The sequence below is a fragment of the Lacerta agilis genome, chromosome 5 (genome assembly GCF_009819535.1).
Source record: "Lacerta agilis isolate rLacAgi1 chromosome 5, rLacAgi1.pri, whole genome shotgun sequence".
NCBI lineage: Eukaryota > Metazoa > Chordata > Lepidosauria > Squamata > Lacertidae > Lacerta > Lacerta agilis.
Genome location: NC_046316.1, coordinates 16,531,115 through 16,551,831, shown reverse-complemented (window position 1 = coordinate 16,551,831; position 20,717 = coordinate 16,531,115). Strand labels below are relative to the sequence as shown.

Below are 20,717 nucleotides of genomic sequence, written 5' to 3'. Positions count from 1 at the left end.
TAATTAGTGCTTCTCAAAGTTTTTTTATTATTATTTAAACCTCTTCTGCTTTAAGCACCAACCATCTGTTCCACAGGTGGAGATCCTCGCAAGCAGTTGAAGAACTAAACCAACATTGGCATTAGGAGAGGAAGAGTGCAAGACACCTTCCTATAATCATGCACAGGGAGACCTCATTAGCACAAAGCAGTGTCTTGCCCTGAGCTGACACTATAAAGGGTGATTCAGCTTTAAGCACCAGCTGCTAGGGAAGAACACGACCACCAGGCCCTGCTTACAAGATTCCAGCAGCATCTGTCTGGCTGCTGTTGGAAAGAGAACGTAGGGTTAGATGGACTTTAGCCTGATTCAAAAAGGCAAACTTGCATCCTTAATTAAGACTATGAAAATACAGAGTAGTGGATTTAGTCCTCAAAAGAGCCTAGGTGTGTGCCAGACCAGCTGGCTGCTTTCATACGGATGATGAAAGATGTGCTCTCCTCGCCGCAACTTAACAGTAATCACTGTATTTATTTATGGCACGTTTGTGTGCCTCTTATCATTGCAGAACACTTTCGTTTCATGAGAGCCCAACCAACTCTTAAGGTTATGTGAATTTCCTGGCTCAGGGGCTTGTTCAGCTCATTCCAACACTTCTGATACTGGGCCAGCTTTCTTCAGACATTTATCTATCTTGGCAGGTCTCTATTGGCTTGTTCAAGCCCTTTCCAGGGTGACCTATGGAACTATTATGTTTAGAAGTGAGGAAGAGAAGCACAGTCCAAGTATCATGAGGCCAGGTGTCAGTGATCATCCTCTAGGCAGACACCCCCCGCTTTGGACCACATGGATAACAGGGATTTCACAGGCACCAAGCATTATTTAGGAGGTCCCTGGAATCCAAATAAATGGATGAATTTCTAATCTGTTTCTCTAAGAAATCAATTTTTCTACTGCAGCAAGAGATATTAGACAAATGACATCTCTAGTGGCCATTCTCCTAGCCACACAATATCATATACCCATCAGTGTTTTGCCTCCATCATTGCTTTAGTCCACTAAAGTTGTCTTCCTTAACTGGGATTATCTACACAATTGTGCACAAATAATAGGAATAAGGAATAATTTTACTGGCCAAGTATCAATCACACTTGGAATTTTGCTTCGACTACATTGCAATGTAAAGAAAATGTACCTCATACAAAACAAAATAAAAAAATTCCATGCACACAAAAGCTCATACCAAGAACAAACTTAGTTGGTCTCTAAGGTGCTACTGGAAGGATTTTTTTTTTTATTTTGTTCTGACTATGGCAGACCAACATGGCTACCTACCTCTAACTGTACCTCATACAAACACTATTCCCTTCACGATACAACAGTACAACAAAGGAACCCCATACCACCAAATGACCTCCCTTCTGCACACAACTACAAATTCACAGTTTGATGGCACAAGGAAAAAACTACTCCTGTGCCTCTACTGCAACTTATTATGCTGGAAACTGGAAACCGGCTGCGTTGCTTTGACCAAGGAAAGGAGGACACAGGGATCTCCTAGCAATGGATGGAGGAGGAATGGGGGAAAGGTGCTGGATATAAAAACTACCCATGGAGTTTGCTAAGGAAGAGGGAGAACTTCAGCTAAAAGCCGTGTAGACCATGGCTACAAGGTGGTGCAGATGAAACAATCTCTGTTCCTTTTCTCCTACACGCCTTTGGGAGGAAGGTGGTCTACAAAGCAGATGGGGCTCAAAATCTACACACTTCTCCTTACCGGATGGTTTATTGTCAGAACTATAATTGAATCTGCCCCTCTCCTCCGTGGAATTCACATTTCTCCAAGGGGCACATTGCAACCTATCCAAGTTTACCACTGAGTGCACACCTGACAGGGAGCCATGGGCCATCTGAGCTCTCCGAGGTACGTACAAGTCTACAAACATACATTTGCTGCATTCACGCTCCACCTTCTTAGGCATTACACAAATTTAAAAATTCCAGTGGGGTGAAAATATTTCCAAGAATATGCTCCTATAGCATTTGGAACAACAGTATTATGTTGGACAGCTGTCCCAGTATGGGAAATACTCCTGCAGGAAGTCACAATCAAGGTAAAAAAAAAAAATGACAGTGAAACTTACAAAGAGTGCTGTTGCACCTTAAAGACTAACAATTTTATCATGGCATTAGTTTTCATGGGTTACCTTCCACTTCATCAGGTGCATGAAGCGCTAACATGATGCTAACATGCCTATCAGTTTAGGACGATTTCACAGATAACTTTTTTTAATTTTACATGTATCAAGTTTTTGGTGTGTGTACCTAAAATGCAATGTGTCAGACAGTTGTTGGAAAGACATATGCATCATATAGGTACACTGAGCAAGAGCTGCGATTGACAGTATCTCCCTGTCAAAGTGACAATGCAGTAGGGGGAAATCTGAGTTTGCCATTGTGGAATGTGTGAAATAGCATTAGCCTCTGAGGTAAAAGGAAGCAAGAGAGAGATAGTTTTATGAAGGTTCAACATCTAACGGTGTGTGTGTGTGTGTGTGTGTGTGTGTGTATAGATAAGATAGCTTTTCAGTAAAAAATTCAAAATGGTGATGGTATTCTTGGCTTGACCTACAGCGATTCAGCGATTCAGGGGGTTGGACTGGATGGCCCTTGTGGTCTCTTCCAACTCTATGATTCTATGATTCATCCTAGTGCAGCAATGTGAATTGCAATTCATGTCCCTGGCTGCAACATGTAAGGACTGCCTGTAGGTGCCAGGGACTGGTTGGACGCAGAGGAATGGTGGAAGGAACCAGCTGGTGAACCCCCAAGGGAAGAAGGCTCAGAGTCCAGGGAGTGGTGGTGGGACTATGGTGAGTAGTCAGAAGGCAAAGAAGACTGGGAGGAGGAGGTGAGAAGGTAGCAGGGCTCAGGGAGTAAGTAGGGAGAGTCTGTGGCAAAGAGGCATTGAAGCAGCAGTGGAGGGAGGCTAAGAAGCAGAAAGGGGTCAGTCTTGTGAAGAGGCACGGATGTCTCCCCCTTGAAGAGAGAGTAGTCAAGACTCATGGTGTTCTTGTAATATCTATTTTACTTCAAATATAAAAGTAGAGCATGAGGGAGCAGGAAGGCATCCAAGCAACCATTGCTAGTCTAGTCCTTAGTTGAAAAAGAGAAAATAGATTTTTGCAGATGCCCAAATCTGCTGCTTGTCGGCTACCTGGAAAAACCTCAGCCTTTTCCTTTCTCAGGCCATGCTTCTAGCTTCAGAACTGTTTGAGCATGGTGCTGATACTGTCAAGATTACAAGTTCGATCCCCATATGCGACAGCTGAATATTCCTACATTGCAGGGAGTTGGACTAGATGATCCCCAGGATGCCTTCCAACTCTACAATTCTTAAAAAAAGTGCTAAAGTGAAGCTGAAATATCAGACCGACAGTTTGATACATGGAGCACACCCCTGTCAAATGCAATCGTCTTCTAAGACATGATTACTGACCTTGCTATGTGGGCACATTTTTGGGGGGGGGGGAAGCTGCACCATGTGAAAGTGAATTAAGGTGAGCCTTTCATCAGTTTCTTACTGGGGGAAAAGTAAATCCTATGACGGCTCCTGCTGCCTCCCCACTGCAGAAATAGCATAAAATCTAATCCAGACTGTACCACATTTATTTGATCACAGCTTCATCCCTTCCCCCAATTCATCCCAGTAAAGAGTGAGGGAATTTTTTGATTGCACCATCAAGAAAATGATATACTGAATGTACTACAGCCTGGATCAGATGTTACTCTCTCCTCATGTTTAGTAAGGGGCATGCATGCACCCAGGACTCTTACCAAGGTTAAGATTTCTCCCTGGCACTCGATGTCTGAACAATTCTGTGAGCTGCCATACATTTTATTTCAAAAACGTATCAAGTAAAACAGCTCTGAGGAGCCTAAGATGAACTATATATGATAAATTGAAATAATATTCAGGATTTGAATGGGGAAATGAATATATGTAAATATAGTCATCATTTAAAAAAATGCAATAGAGCAAAAACATGTGGGTGGCTAGCTCACACTTTCAGGAAGTTCCCAGGGATTAACAATGGTTCTCAATAGCTGGGATCACTAGGGCAAGAGCAGGTGATCTTTGCTTCCTACTAAATGAGCAACTGCCCAAGATTCATTCCTATGGGGACAAGTAAATGAATGTACTTTTGGGAAGCACTTGTCTGGCAAGGGCAAATTTGGCCCTCCCCTTTGAAGGCTAGGTGGCTCAGCCTCTATTGGTATGTTGTGTGTGAGAGAGGTTCAATGTACTTTTGTAAGCAGAGTTCATACAGATGCACTGCACCTGAAAGCTTCCTGCCTTCACACACCCATGCCCCATCCATCATATCAATACTGTAGACCTTTTGCTGTTACGTACACAAAGTTTCAAAGCTTTGCCCCAATGTGCACTGAATCACAGGGCTCCCACAGGCCTAAAGGATGTCCAGTCCAACCCTTTCCCCTTGCAGCAAAACCTTCCACACCTACACTACACAAAAATCCCTTTTACACCTTGGTCTGCCTCACCTGTGGCATAAACAAGGATGCCTCCTGAAGGAAGTGCTTGCAAAATTTAAGGAATGTAGGTGCTTCTAGACAGAGGGAGGCTGAAATGGTAGCAATCAAATAAAACAAAACCTTCCCCAATGCAGTAATTGTATTATATTGCTGGTGTGTGTTTGTTGATACTTCATGACCCTGAAGGTAGTAGTAGTGAGACTGATACCAGAGCCCCTGAAGCCAAAGAGGTCTACTTGGCCCCTGTATCCTCAACCTGACTCTCGTTCCATCACAAAAGAGGGCATGGATAGTGGGAAGAACCTCCCCCCTCCCAGGGGGCGGGGGAGATAACAAAGTTCTTAACAGTATCTTGATAACTGATTAAGATCTTTTAAAAGACTGTTTCCCCCTCACACTATTTTGCAAAACATTGTTGCACTCAGTAAATGCCACATTTATATGATTCTTCAGTCTGACACCTGTTAAGACTATGATAGCTCCCATTAATTTATTACATCAGAAGTTCAGTTAAAGCCACCCTGGGATGACAAGACTTTGCTAACGGCCATTAAAAGGCATGAGTTTTTGGATCAGGCCCCAACTGGCCTTAGTTCAGCTACGGATCAGTTGCTGCTAATTGCATGACCTGCATGAGAACGCTGGAATGAATCCCACCCCTTCTAAGAATCAGGCCCCAAGCAATAGGGAAAAAAACAATGCGCTATCCTGCCACAGAAACCCGCCAATCAAGCTGTTTATTGCAAAGCACACCTACTTCACTCAGCAAATTGATGGAGGCTGCCAGTGCTGAAACTCCATCTCAGTTAAACGGTGACGTCACTCAGGTGCACAAACCAAAACATTGGCACAGCTTTCCTTAACATGCTGCAGCCCTTATTTTGCTGCTTGCTAAGCTAAAACTGAAACTCTGCAGTGCCAGATTTCTGGTCCTAATACGCAAAAACTGATTTCTCTAACCAGTTGTGAGCAATCACACTCCCCCCCCCATTCATTCAATACTCAAAACTAAAACAAAACAGGTCCCTTGGAACAAGCATGTGGCATTCTAGTATCTCGGTTCTTCCAGTGACTGCAGATTTTAGGCTTGCTTAATAGCCTTTAAATATATGCATTAAATGTCAGCAATACAAACTACACTCAACTTTTAGATATCTTCCCAGCTGAAACTAAGAAGCATCCTTGAAATTATTAATTAAATGATGGCAATAATCTTGAAATAGTTGAAGCACAACAGTGCTGCCTAGTATTCCAGCTGTTTGGTATTTAGTAATCTAGTAATTTTGGGCAGCACAGACATGCTGAGGTTGGAGAGAAAGGCCACTGCATGCACTCTGTTCACCATGGTTACTAGCTAAATAAATTAAAGTATCAACATCTTGTCAAATACCTGGTTGCACAGGGCAGGATTTCTCCCCTTAAAATAAAATCATCCTCAGAAAAAAAACAACACACTAAGGGGGGGGGGAGAACCAACAACCGCAAACCACACACACATATCCCAACCACAGTCATACCCCAAAACCCAGATAGATCGTTTCACGAAAATTGGGAATGCAATCTGAACAGAAGCTGTATAAAAACATGCCCTAGTTTGCAAGTGGAGTCCTGTCTTTCACCCCCTTGTGCTGCCTTTGCCATCTGACAACACACTTCTACCCACAATGCTCTCTCTCTCACTCACTCACTGCCTCACGCACGCGCAAGCACGCACCCACAGACATGCTCTCTCTCTCACACACACACACGCACCTCGTCAGAGAAGCTGGAGTGAGCCCACACTCACACACAACACACATGCACACCCCCGCAGATGCCAACTTACCCACAAGTTCTATTTCAGTCGAAACTGGCGTCCTCCACTCCCCTACCTCGAGGGGGGTGGTGTTTCTCCCTCTCTTCTGTTGCAAGGAGGGTGGGGTGGGGTGGGGGGGAAGGCCACATCTATCTGAAAACACTTCTAGGCAGAAAGAAAGCATGTAGTTGCAGAACAAAGAAAGCCAGGGCTACCTTAATCTCAGCGCAAGGCAGCCAGTAGCTATTTTTCGAGTCTGCTCTCTCTCTCCCCCCTCTCCGAGGGCATCCTGCGCTCTCGCTCTTTTTCTTTGCCTGTCCAGCTCCTGCACAACACACATCAATTATTCATCGCTTGTCTCCCGGTTTCCAGGCAAAACCAATCACAGATGGAGCCTTGCTAATGGGCTCATGCCGTACTTGCCAACAGGCTATTTGTGCTGCCAGCGACAACCCTCCAGAGACAATAAAGGGAGAATCAGGTTCGGCTTTAGAACTTCACACATCTACGCGGACAGACCTGAAACAAGCGAGGGGGCACGCAGTGGCGTCCGCATGACATTGCTGGGAGGGGGGGCAGGCGGGCGTCTGTGTGCAGCGCTTGCAAATATGAAAGGAGGCACCATTAACAAAAAAAGAAAAACACCCTTCTCTCTCCCCCTCCCCAACACGGCTTGAAAGGACTGGAAAGAGATCAGGAGGGGGAGAGAAATAAAGGAGGAGAGGAGAGGGTGGGTGGGGGGAATCAAACACTAGGAAAATTCTCACCTCAACTGCATGTTACTGGTATTGATGGTTTCCTTTTGCTGTCTCTAGTGGTCCATCCCTTTGCTCTCCCATTATACCCATCTATCACTTGCGTGCGCGTACACACACACACACACACAGAGAGAGAGAGAGACAGAGATACACACAAGCAGACACAGCCACTTTGCCAGAAGGGAGAGAAAGAGAACGGGGAGGGAGTGGGGTGGGGTGGGGGGGGGAAATCCAGGCATCTCACATTTCAAACTTGCAAGGAGGGGTGGTGCTAGGAATATTAGGACAAAGGGTCGCTCTCTGGAACGCCGCCAAAAGGCTAAAATTACCCCCCTCGATCAATTAATCAGAAGCAACACTTGTTTGAGTGTGTCTAGCAAACCATTAAGGGCGCCTGGTCAAAAAAAGGGCTTCTGTATGGGTGAGAGCTGGTGTACAGGGTCTCCCCGCATCCCCTATTTAGAAATACTGTTGACTAAATCCATCAAACTAGTCGTGCTAATTAAGCGTCCAGAGGAGGAAGGTTCTGCTTTTTAGGAGACAGCAGCGACGTTGGTGGCTTCCTGCGATCAGCCCACAAAAAGGAAAGGAAATGGACACACGCCACCTGTACCAGAACACGAAATTTCATATTGGCGTAATTCTGGCATGAATCACTGTTTGAAAGAACAAAACAAAGAGGGCTGTTGCCATTTCGTCAGCTACTACACCTGAAAATAAGGTTGAGGTGGATGGATTTGGAGCCGAGCTTTCATTTGGCTGTCTTCCTCACATCCAGTATTTATGCAAACCTTTATGTGCTCAAAGCGCAAGCACAAACTACATGTGAGAAGCAACTGCAGTCTAATTTGGCCCTCGTTCACACAGGTCTGGAAGCTTAACGCAGGAAAGGAGCAACACACACAATTAGAATGGAAAAAGACACTTCTACTGCTCAGCCAAATTTACAATAATTATGGATTTCTTTGACCTAGTTGTCATCCGTTCCACATTATTTGCCCCCAACCCATTTCCCAGATCCAGAAGTGACTTGTGGGACCATTGTTGTGCCAGCAGATTATGAAATGGGAAGCAGTCAAAGGACAGCAGAACGTTTAGGATACTTCAGGGAGAGTTGTGTGTATGCTATATTCTATAAGATCACAGGGCAAAGAACCCCAAAGGATGCAACGGGTCAGTGTGTCTGTCTGCTAACCAGGGATGGCTGTGGGCAGGATTCCTGCATTTGCAGGGGGTTAGGCTAGATGACCCATGGGGTCCCTTCCAACTCTACAATTCTATGGTGCAGAATAGGGCACAGAATTTAGATTCTGGAATCTCAGCTTTTTAAAAAGCAATTTTCTAGATCTTATGGCTCAAAAATATGCTTGGTAATACGCAGAGAAACTTTGAAGGAATCTCAGGAGAGGTGATTGTGTAGAATTTCAAGTGGCTGAACCACAGCTCCTTGTCCCTTCCCATGACTATCAAAACAAGAATAAGCTACCCAAATTTACTCAGTATATTTTATACAGGTCACAGAACTCAGGATCCCCCCCCAATGAAATATGGATTGCTTGGAAACATTTCTAAATTTATTTATTTAATTTACTAAATGTGGGATATGTGGAGCTGTGATGTGTTATTTAATCCTCCAAGCAGTAGATCGGGACCCTATACAAGGCATGTCAGTGCAATTGCTACTACAGTATAAACAAATCTGATATCTAGGAAGGATGCCTAAGTTCAGGATCTGATCAAAATAAAAGAAGAAGAAGAAGAGTAGTTTGGATTTGATATCCCGCTTTATCACTACCCGAAGGAGTCTCAAAGCGGCTAACATTCTCCTTTCCCTTCCTCCCCCACAACAAACACTCTGTGAGGTGAGTGGGGCTGAGAGACTTCAGAGAAGTGTGACTAGCCCAAGGTCACCCAGAAGCTGCATGTGGAGGAGTGCAGACACGAACCCGGTTCCCCAGATTATGAGTCTGCCGCTCCTAACCACTGGCACCAAACTGCACACTTCTCATACCAAGAACAAACTTAGTTGGTCTCTAAGGTGCTACTGGAAGGAATTTTTTATTTTATTTTGTTTTGACTATGACAGACCAACACGGCTACCTACCTGTTCAGGATCTGGTTTCTTACAATGGCACATGATCCTGAGTTTGTAGATGCCTTACCCAGATACTAAGGAGCATAGCAAAGGGAGAATAAAGAACCAGAGTTCTGATGTTCTGAACAAGTGAGGAAGGTGAAGAATCATAATGGAGGTAAAGGGGTCCCCAACGATTTCACTGCCCCACAAAGGGGTAGTACATAAGAGAATAATTTATGGGCTAGGAAATCCCAGGGCCAGATTATACCCTGGGCTCGTAAAACTAAGAAAGCTTGATTGTAAAAAGGTGCCCACAGGTCAGTGCCTACTCTGCCTATTTGGTAATCCAGAACTGGGAAATCCCCAGTTCAGATTAAAGCTGTGCCAAATTTCCAGGAGTTTCAAAGTTTGGCACAAAGGTATTGGGGAGGGGAAACACTCCAGCTGAAAGGCAGGCCACTTCTGCCCCACTGCTGGTTGTCCTGGAACTTCTTCCCTTGACATATTACTTCCAAGATACTGTGACTCTCAACGGGGGGGGGGGGGAATCCCAGCCATAATTTAAACTCTGAACAGCAGCCTCATCCAGACTAACCCTCAACACCCAGATTACTAATATGAGGATAAAGTTGGCCTACCATGCAGGGTTGTAGCAAAGGTTACTGAGATCATTTATAAGAAACACTTTGAGCACTTAGCAAGAGTACTATATTCCTCTTATAGCAGCAGCTTTCATGATCAAGATAAGAATATACTGAATATTTTTTTGAGAGAACGAATTTTGGAGATTTTAAAATTGCTCCAACTGTACAAATTATTTACAGTTCCACATACCATACCTTTTAACAAGACTTTCAATAATAGTTTTAATGAATTCCTTATACAAGGTTTAAATTTCAAAATGGGAATTGAATCCCGGGCCTCTTAAAGAACAACTACTTGGCTTTCGTTTCAAGAGATGTTCAAGTTAAAAGAAGTCATGTTTTCTGTATGGAGTGAATGATTGCAAAGTACGTAAACAGGAAGCCAATGAGAGCTTTCCCCTTCTCGGAGGGAAAAGTGGCAGTTTAAGTTGTGGCCAGCCAAGAACCAGTCTTTCCTTGACACAGCATCCTGTGGTAAAAAACCCACTTCCTATCCTAGCGCAACCTTCACAAAATCCATCAAGCCTTGCCACAGAGCGCTTGCCTGGGCTATCTTGCTGATTCAATTAAAAGAACAGAAAATTGGCAAGAATGCGTTTTGCCTTTTTTTCTCTCAGACTAAAAAAGCAAAGAAAGAATCTTGTGGCACCTTAAAGACTAACCAATTTTATTATGTTGTGAGTTACTGTGAACTGTAACCCACTTCATTTTGGTGAAGTGGGCTCTAGTCCATGAAAGCTCATAGCATAATAAAATGTGTTAGCCTTTAAAGTGCCACAAGACCCTTTAGTTTTATTCCATGTTTCTCCAGCTAACACACCTACTCATCTGGAAATTGTTACAATAGAAAGGACCAGCATTCCTTTGCAAGCATCTGCTGTACATCACATAAATTGTTGTTCTCAATTTAAAAATAAAATAAAACCCACAGTATGACATTATAGGGTATTTGGAATGTCACTCTTTTTTTATTAAAACAGAACTCATGCTCAAACTATAATTATGTAGACAGCAGAGTTGCTCAAGAGTGTATGCGGGAGGAAGTGAGAAAATGGATCTGTGGGGTGGCCTCCAAGACTTAAGTCTAAAATTAGGAGTTGACCTTAGCCAGGTCTGTGGATAAGCATATGTTTCAGGGGCTTATATACAGAGTCTTACTGATTGTTAGATCCTTCTGCAGTTGATAAATGGTTCATCTAGAGTTTGGAGTCATGACTCAGCACTAATCACGCAGGTGTTTACAGGGCTGCTCCTAAATGGTTCCACTCATTGTGACAGGTTTGGGTCCAACATACATTAGGAATGAATCTTAATGTATGTATGACTAAGCTTCTCCCATCTAGGTGCTGGGTTTGGATAGTAAGCACACGAGGGAAGAAGAAGAAGAGGAGGAGGAGGAGGAGGAGGAGTTTGGATTTGATATCCCGCTTTATCACTACCCAAAGGAGTCTCAAAGCGGCTAACATTCTCCTTTCCCTTCCTCCCCCACAACAAACACTCTGTGAGGTGAGTGGGGCTGAGAGACTTCAGAGAAGTGTGACTAGCCCAAGGTCCAGCAGCTGCATGTGGAGGAGCGGAGACATGAACCCAGTTTCCCAGATTACGATCCATGCTTTTCCACTGGCTCCTGAGGTGCACTCAGCAAAGTCTAAACAGCATATTAGAAGAACTGCGTAACCCTATGACCCTAATCCTGCTCTACCCATGGGTAATTACAGCCGGGTGCAACAAGTAACTGTCCCAGATGTGGAAGAGCATCCCACAATCCCATCTACCTCAAAGGACTCACGCAACTGGTGAGTGGAGCCGGGTAACCATCATAATGCTACTGGGTCTGCATCCACAAGTGGCAACTGTATCCACACATAGCTGCTCTTTTGGAAGCAGAGCTGGTGCTACCACAGGCAGAGTGATGGAGCTGCCTGAAGCAGCAGTGCTGTCCTCAGGTGCGGTGGAAGACACTACCCCACCAGTGTCCCCATGTTAAGAGATTCAACTGTCAATCTGGTTGGGTTCTGTATCTGGAATTGGGGGTGAGAGGGTGCCATCTGGGGCCTCTAACAGCAGAACGTCTTAAGGAAGCCTTGGTTAGCTTAGCCATGGATGACTCAGGAGTGTTATCTTACTTACTCATTTTTAAATGGTACTTTCGCTAAGCCTTTGAAATGACTCCAATTGCCTCACAGCGCTCTCCCATATCAACATTTATTCAGGTGGCACTGTACAATCAAGATTTATCTATGCAATCCGGAAAGCACAAGACTGCAATTCACTTAAGGCCTGGGCCTCACCCACGGAGCTATGCAGCTAAATGGGTTAATGGAATAAGAAGCATTTCCCCATATTTTCATTCCATGGGCAATGAGGATATTTTTGGGAGTCCCTTGCACCTTTCAATTACAGCATAAAATGCCTAGTGCAATTCAGTACATCCTCTTCCGTTGCAATATCACCTCTACCAATTTCTCAGTCAATACTGAAATGGGACTGCTGTGCTCTGAAGGGCAGAGACCACTGGATGCATGGCGGCTAGAGTTTTTCAAGGTGTAGTTTCAACCCCTCATATAGCACACTACTTTGACTTAGCATACAGTTTGGGACTCCATTAAGGGACGCGGGTGGCGCTGTGGTCTAAACCACTGAGCCTAGGGCTTGCTGATCAGAAGGTTGGCGGTTCGAATCCCTGCGAAGGGGTGAGCTCCCATTGCTCCGTCCCTGCTCCTGGCAACCTAGCAGTTTGAAAGCACATCAAAGTGCAAGTAGATAAATAGGTACCACTCCAGCGGGAAGGTAAACAGCGTTTCCGTGCGCTGCTCTGGTTCACCAGAAGCGCTTAGTCATGCTGGCCACATGACCCGGAAGCTGTCTGCATGCAAACGCCAGCTTCCTCGGCCAGTAAAACGAGATGAGTGCCGCAACCCCAGAGTCGTCCACAACTGGACTTAATGGTCAGGGATCCCTTTACCTTGGGACTCCATTAATTCAGCTGCAGAAACCACAGAGCCGAATACTCATCCCTGCCTTACAATTATCAGTCTCTTTTCAAAAACACACATAACCTTCTAAGATTGGACGCTATCCTATGTCAAAAGCCAAACTGAGCTGAGACTTCTAAGAAGAAAAATTAAAAGCATGATCCACCAGGACTTCTACTCAAGCCCCCTCTTGCATCCCATTCATTTCCACCAGCAAAGTATGTTTTTAATGAATTTATACCCAATACATACAATTTCCACTTTAGATTTTAAAATACCCCCCAACTTCCTATGCAGTTATATCCATGGTCAAGTGAAAAAGTTCAGGGATGCTTCATTTTAAAAACTGCCTCCCAGTCCCTCCCTCCCCAACTCTCCTTCTTCTCTCTCTCTTAGTAGAAGCAGTTCACAGTAGACAAATCACTTATCTAGAAATTATGTACTTACTTTTCCTTTGACAAATCTTCAGCAGGTTTCTAATCCCACCATGCCACTTGAAATATCACTTTCTGTGATGACATTTGAGTCACAGTTGTCACAGGCACCAGGCACTGTAGTTAAATGGATTAAATCATACTTCATAGCACATTGCATTTTGGACAAGGAGTGGTTTATCATTGGTAGAAATTAATCATAACAGGTCTTCCCCCCTCCAGGGCAAATTCCCAATCATTTTCAAAGATTACTATGTTTAAGCTCCAATGACGACTGTGTGTCAAATTACATCATGGGAAATGTTGTCTCACAGGGATAACTATTTAAAAGCTCCCACTGAAGTCTTTTTATACCAGGGAGGAGTATATCTCTGTATTGGGGCGGAATATTGCCATAGAGAGAACCCGCCAAGAGTTACGCTTAGCTCCAGAACCTACAAACATGGCTTCTATTTTGTAATCTACCGTTTTGCCTAGTTTTTGCCTTTGGATAACACACACAAGTACACACACACAAATATTTATATTTTAAAGCAAACATATCCAAAATATACACACATGTAGGCTTGAGTTCAATAAAAAAAAAAATAATTACTTATACCCTGTCCATCTGGCCAGGCCTCCCCAGCCACTCTGGGTGGCTTTCAACAGGATATTAAAAACACAGTAAAACATCAAACATTAAAAGCTTCCCAAACAGGGCTGCCTTCAGATGTCATCCAAAAGTCAGATACCTGTAGTTGTTTATTTCCTTGACATCTGGTGGGAGGGCGTTCCACAGGGCAGGTGCCACTACCAAAAACCCTCTGCTGAATAAGTTACACTGTAAAGGCACAGTGGGCAATCACAAGAAGGAAAGGCATGACTTTTTCCCTACATGGGCATATACCCCACTATAAGAAAAATACCAGTACTTCATTTTCACATAGCAGGCTATATATACTCTGCTATCACAGTAGGAGGCAGGAATGCTTCTGAGAGTACTCTCGTGTTCAAATCCTGCTTGTGGATTTCCTACAGGCATCTGCTTGGCCACTGTCAGAACAGGATGCTGGACTAACAACAGGATGCTGGACTAACAAGTGTCCTACAAGAACACACTGCCTTGCATACCAAATGCAGGCAGGCAGGAGAAACAAGAGGTTTACTGAACCCCTGGGAAGCCACCATGCATGCCTGTAGGCTGTGCTGGCTTGGTGGGTCACAAGCTGTATGCAGGTGCTGTGCAAATTCTTGCACAGTACTTCACGATGACAGCACTTGGCCTTTATATCTGTATACTAAAAGGAAAAAGCATCCACATACAAAGCAGCCAAACCAAACGAGTATGGTCTTGAGTGGTGTCTGTGTTTCAAAAAAGATGAGACACAAGAAGTAGCATGAGAATGAGAGAAAAGGTATATTAACTCTGTGGGGTAGCAATGAGAAACTCAGTTTGTTCAGCAGCGAGTAGAGCTCCAAGAAACAGTTCCAGGAAATAAGTGATATTTATGTTTCCCCACTGCGCTCTTAAATATAGACTGTTCCAGGGAAATAAAATACCCCCATAATCATAATTTAAAGGACACATATAAAAATGTCTTGGCTTTTTAATGTCTAAGTATGTTTGTTTTGAAGCGTAGGATTGTAATGGTAAAAACTCCTATGGAAGGTGTCATAAGACACCTGGCACATTAAGCTAATGTGGTTAATGCACACTTTTTCCTGAAGTCGACTACAATATGGCATGTGAAGAAAAGATATGACCTGAACTGAAGTCTGACTATCTCATATCCTCTAAGCAACCACTCAGATTTCTGGAATAGCTCAGTCATTAAAGCTCTTAATCTCAGGGTTGTGGGTTCGAGCCCATGCTGGGCAAAAAATCCCAGCATTGGGGGATTGGACTAGATGATCCTTGTGATCCCTTCCAACTCTACAATTCTGTGAAGACTCTATGAAGACAGGCTATGTTGACCAAATGCCAACTTTTTAAGCAATTCTAGTAGGGATTACACACATGTGAAAACGATGTGAGAGATCTAAGAAGCTTAGAAGTGAAGCAAGATTTCCCCAAGGGTTCCCCCCACCCCGGGGGGGGGCACACACACACCACATTGGTCCAATGTCATTCCAATCCCCACTCCGCCATTAGGGTGACTTTAGCTAAGTGCCTATGTGTCAAACTGTGCACAATGCTAAAACCCCCATGACTGGGGTTTAAATTCTCCCCTATGACGAGAGAAAACGATATAACCCGAGTTCTATCTGAGCTTACTTAACGGAAGGGTGGGATATACATGTCCTACAAAATAAACAAAATTGATAGGAGTTTCATGCGCAGTGAAGGTATTATGTAAAATTATGATAGGAAAAATAAATAATAAATCATTGGGAATAAGAAAACAACTTACTGAAGCTTTTTTGAGTGCTCCCCCTGAAAAAAATTATCTAAGAATTTATGAGAACAAGATTAAAAACTGCAATTAACCCAGGCTTCTCTCTTTAGTAATTATTCATATACCTGTTTAGCCGATAATAACTCCTAGCTCCAGGCTGTCTGCCTGCAGTGCTAGGACACAGACAGGAACCTCTGCTAAATTGACTTCCCTGGCTACACTCGTGCTTGCAAGAGCTATTTTCAAGGGCAGATGTACAATGTTATATGGGTAAAGGTACAAGCAAATTAAAGATGGGTGTTCTGTCAGAAAAGTACTGAAGACCTTGCGTCAGCATTTACCTCCATTTATAAGACTTCAGGGCTTTAACTCTTTGCTTTCTAGTAGGCAAGTTGCAACAAGCAAGTTACAAAAACAAGACACAGTATCTACAATATTTTAACCAGAAACCGACTGGTTTTTTAAAAATGTATATGATTTTATAGATTTTATTTCTTTCTGGTTCCATGAAGACGCTTCCATTTCAAATGCTAATTCAGCCTAGTCTCAAAGAACTAGCAGACCTGCTCACACTCATCTTTGCTGATGGTAAATTAAGAAATGGGTTTGCTTTTATTTTTCTTCTTTTGCAAACATCTCCTTAGGACTCTTCCCCCACCTCCAGTTGGTCTGGTCCTATATCACAAAGAGATGCCCACAAACCCACTCACCACCAGCTGGTCAAAAGGTTAATGCCCTCAGCCCTCTGGGATCAAGATACCCAGTGCAACACAAAAACCCCAGCCCTGAAGTGTCCAAGTAAATAAGGAATAGGAAGAGCCCCTTCCAGGCACTGGGAAAGATTCTTGCTCTTACACATTCTACATCAGAGGTTCCCAGACTTATGTGGCCTACCTCCCCCATTTCAGGAAAAAAAACATTACTCAGTGCCCCCCTGGAAATCTACCTTCTTTAAGCAAAGGAGCAGGGCTGTGTCACAGCCTGCTTGCCATTGGTCCAATAGGCGGGCAAGCTGCGATCCACTTCCTGGGCCTGAGTGAAGCTGAAATGGGTTCACCCAAGCTTGGGAAAACCTGTTGCCTCCAGCACGACTGCCGGATCCAGGGAAGGTGTTGTCGCCATCCTGCAACAACACCCAACATGGCAGTAAGCGTCATTGCACAACAAATGAAACGTATATAAATGGGTTTTCTTCTTCTCCCGCCCCCTTATTTTTATTCAATGCCCCCAATTGCACCCAAGGCTACTTCTCCCCTGGATCATTCCAGTGCCCCCCATTGGGCTGTATCGCCCACTTTTGGAAACACTGTACTACATAAATGAAATAAGACCATGCACCAATCAATGAGCAATCACACTGGTGTAGAAATCAACCATGTCATTCAGCCAGACCACTTCCTTCAAAGGCTATTGGATTGGCATGGGAAGCAAGCATACAGCAGGGTCTTTCAGGCTGTTTAGGTATAGTTCCAATCAGGCAAAAAATGTCTCACAGAATTCCCCCATGCATTTGCTGATGATCCTCATATTGCATTGGTACAGCTGTTCACACTTAGTACTCCCTCATACTTGTGAAAGAAATGATAGGATACACTATTAATAGCTTTACTACATCTGCATTTGAATGTAAATACTGAAATATATTATATAGACGTATTAGATATTACAAAAGTTCTGTACAGTACAAGGGTCAAGGAGGTCGAAGTTTTCAAAGTTTTCATTATCAGCAGATGCTAAACAAACTCCCCCCCCCAACAGAAGCTTGGAAATTCTGCTCCTAAAAAAGAGCCCCCTGGATCAGACCATGGGCCTATCCTGGCTAGCACCCTGTTTCTCAAAGCAGCCAACCACATAGAAATCCACTAGCAGGACATTAGGGTAATGGCCTTCCACAATGGCTTCCTCATCAATTGGCATTTAGTGGCACACTGCCTTGGATATTGAAGATAACCTATAGCTATCATGGGTTCCATGATCACTGCAGATGGTGACAGCAGTCACGAAATTAGAAGACGCCTGCTTCTTGGGAGAAAAGCAATGACAAACCTAGACAACATCTTAAAAAGCAAAGACATCACCTTGCCGACAAAGGTCCGTATAGTTAAAGCTATGGTTTTCCCAGTAATAATGTGTGGAAGTGAGAGCTGGACCATAAAGAAGGCTGATCGCCGAAGAATTGATGCTTTTGAATTATGGTGCTGGAGGAGACTCTTGAGAGTCCCATGGACTGCAAGAAGATCAAACCTATCCATTCTCAAAGAAATCAGCCCTGAGTGCTCACTAGAAGGACAGATCTGAAGTTGAGGCTCCAGTACTTTGGCCACCTCATGAGAAGAGAAGACTCCCTAGAAAAGACCCTGATGTTGGGAAAGATGGAGGGCACAAGGAGAAGGGGACGACAGAGGATGAGATGGTTCGACAGTGTTCTCGAAGCTACTAACATGAGTTTGGCCAAACTGCGGGAGGCAGTGAAGGATAGGCGTGCCTGGCGTACTCTGGTCCATGGGGTCACGAAGAGTCGGACACGACGACTGAACGACTGAACAACAACAACAACAACAACATAGCTATCATGACTAGTACTGGTAGCCATTTATAGCCCTATCTTCCATAGATTTCTCTAACCACCTTTCAATGCTGTCTAAATTGGCAGCCATTACCACATCTTGTTCAATTGTTTTTCGAAGTAACATATAGTGGCTAAGGGTGTGAACTGTGGGCCAAGATATCTAAACAGTGCAGATTACATGTTGAACACAAACCCATTAAGTCACTGGAGGTACACCACTATTTCCTCCTCTCTCTCTCTCTCTCTCTCTCACACACACACACACAGACACAAAAAACAACAACACACATTTTACATCTGCAGTATGTTAATAATACTGACCTGCCTCACTGGGCTACAGTAAAAAAGAATACGGATTGGAGGTATGTGAAAAGTCATCAAATGCTCTAAGTAAAGCACTATATTGATGCTAGAAATGATTACTATTGTTCCCTTTTGATTGATACAGCATCCACAAGTTTTCCTGTGTGAACCAAACTGAAATGAGCAGGAGGAGTGTTAATTTCAAGTATGGGGCTTGTGCAGGAGACCTTCCTGGTTTGTGCCTGTGGTCTGCTAAAAACTATTGCTTTTGACACATATCATTGCATAGCCATATCAAACCACTTCACAGCATAGTTTCCAGACAAATAATCTATTCCTTGACAAGTCTTGATGTTGTTATCTTACGGGTTTAAGAGAGGGAAAACGAGGAAGCTTCTTAAGAGCTAATCTACCAAAAACATAGTGGCTATACAGAGAAATAAGCATCAAGCAGCCTGCATTTTGAAGCACTGGCATGCGTGCATTAAATCACTAAATGCCCAACATGAATACACTTAATCGCCAAGTGATGGCCATATACATTGCTGTTTGATATAGGAACTGTCATACGATTTTTTTTAAAAAAAAGGATTGTGGTTTTTTACAATCACGTAGGAGAGATGGCACAGGAGCAAACTCTAATGGTCGGGCAGCCACTAAAGAAGACTCCTGCCAATATTCTCTCGTCCAACTGGGGCAAGCAAGCCAAAAGTATTGCTCCAGGGTGCAATCGGAGTAAATAGGTTACTATCTTCCAGCTTTTGCTTTGGAAAAAATAATAATATCCTGCTATCCATTCTTTCCAAAAATATGAGCACAGTAATGCTGGGTGGGAATGAGACAATACAAACCCACGGATTTGGAGACCAAATACTTGGAAAGGGAACAGTGAATGAATTACAAATGCATCAGAACAGTGAAACTTTAATCAATGCCATCCTCTCACATAAGATGCTTGCTTCAGGCACTTTGACAGCCGTTCCACATGTGGATCAATTGCAGAGGGGGGGGGGATAAGTTCCAATGGAACGTGTACAAATGCTCACATATTCAGCATTTGTGAAAACTATGGTTTTCCATGATAAGGCCATGATTACGGGCTTGAATGTCTCTTCACCTTTGTTAATTGCTGCCGCCCGCCCTACCTTTTATTAATTTTGTTACTGTTTTGCTTTAATTGTTTGTTTTAACTGCTTTGTTTTCACTTGCTTTAAACTGGGGAGGTGGTATTTGGCCTGTTCTGAATAGAATTCCCTCTATAAAATCTGTTTTGGCCTTATAGTTGGCATGAAGTAACTTCCACAACCTGGGGCTAGTGCGTAAGTTGAAAATCCCTCCCAGTCAGAAATATCCTGGCCACAGTTACACATCCTCTGGTAATGTTGCTTTTGTACTAACGCAATGCATTGCATGTGGGGATGTTCAGAAACTGCAGTTAGTTCAAAATACAGCTGCTAGGTTGCTTACTGGCTGCATTAAACATATCTTCTCAGTTTTAAAACAGTTATAGTGGTTGCTGATCCATTCCCAAACACAATTCCAAGTGCTTGGCTTAAATGTTAAAATGTTTCATGTTAAATGTACCTAAAATCAAGCAGTTCTTGAGCAGGTGGTTGTGGACCAGATCTAGGCTCTCTTGGAGGAAACTGATTTTCTAGATTCATTTCAGTTGGGATTCAGGCCCAGTTTTGATACAGAAACTGCTTTGGTCACCCAGTATGATGACCTCTGTTGGGAGAGAGACAGGGGAAATGTGCCCCTGTTAATTCTGCTCTACCTCTCCATGGCTTTCGATATCATTGACCATTGTATCCTTCTAGAGCGGCTGTCTTGAGTTGCGGGTGGGTGGAACCGCTTTTTCCGTGGTTCCAGTGCTATTTGGAGGGTTGTTTCCAGAGGGTGATACTTGGGAGAGTGGTGTCAGCCTGTGAAATCTTCAGTGTGGGGTTCCTCAGGGCTTAATTTTATCCCCTATGCTGTTTAACATCTATATGAAACCACTGAGTGCAGTCATCTGGAGTTTTGGAGTATGCTGCCAGCAATCTGCTGATGACACACAGTTCTACTTCTCCTTACACCTGCAAGTATGGCAGTGGATGTGCTGGATTGTGGTCTTGCCTAAGTAATGGACTGGATGAGAGTCAAAAACTGAAGCTATATCCAGGTAACACTGAGGCACTATTAGTGGTTGGTTTCCCTAGACTTGATGGATGGGAGGTGGCCTGCTCTTGATGGGGTTACACACCCT

At 43.7% G+C, this 20,717-nt stretch overlaps 1 protein-coding gene across 12 annotated transcripts in view; it reads right to left on the bottom strand.

The window, feature by feature from the left end:
- ZMIZ1 (zinc finger MIZ-type containing 1) overlaps window positions 1–20,717 on the bottom strand; it is a 282,517-nt gene that overhangs the window by 79,769 nt on the left and 182,031 nt on the right. The window contains exon 1 of one of the 12 annotated variants that reach the window (XM_033148722.1): window positions 7,099–7,201. The exons of 10 other annotated variants lie outside the window; for them this stretch is intronic. Coding sequence is in view for 1 of the 2 variants with exons in the window: in XM_033148720.1 (XP_033004611.1) it covers window positions 6,362–6,515 (154 nt within the window). In the remaining variant the exon portion in view is untranslated. Of the gene's footprint in view, window positions 1–6,361; window positions 6,778–7,098; window positions 7,202–20,717 lie in introns of those variants that run through there. One more of the 12 variants, XM_033148720.1, reaches the window with a different exon arrangement.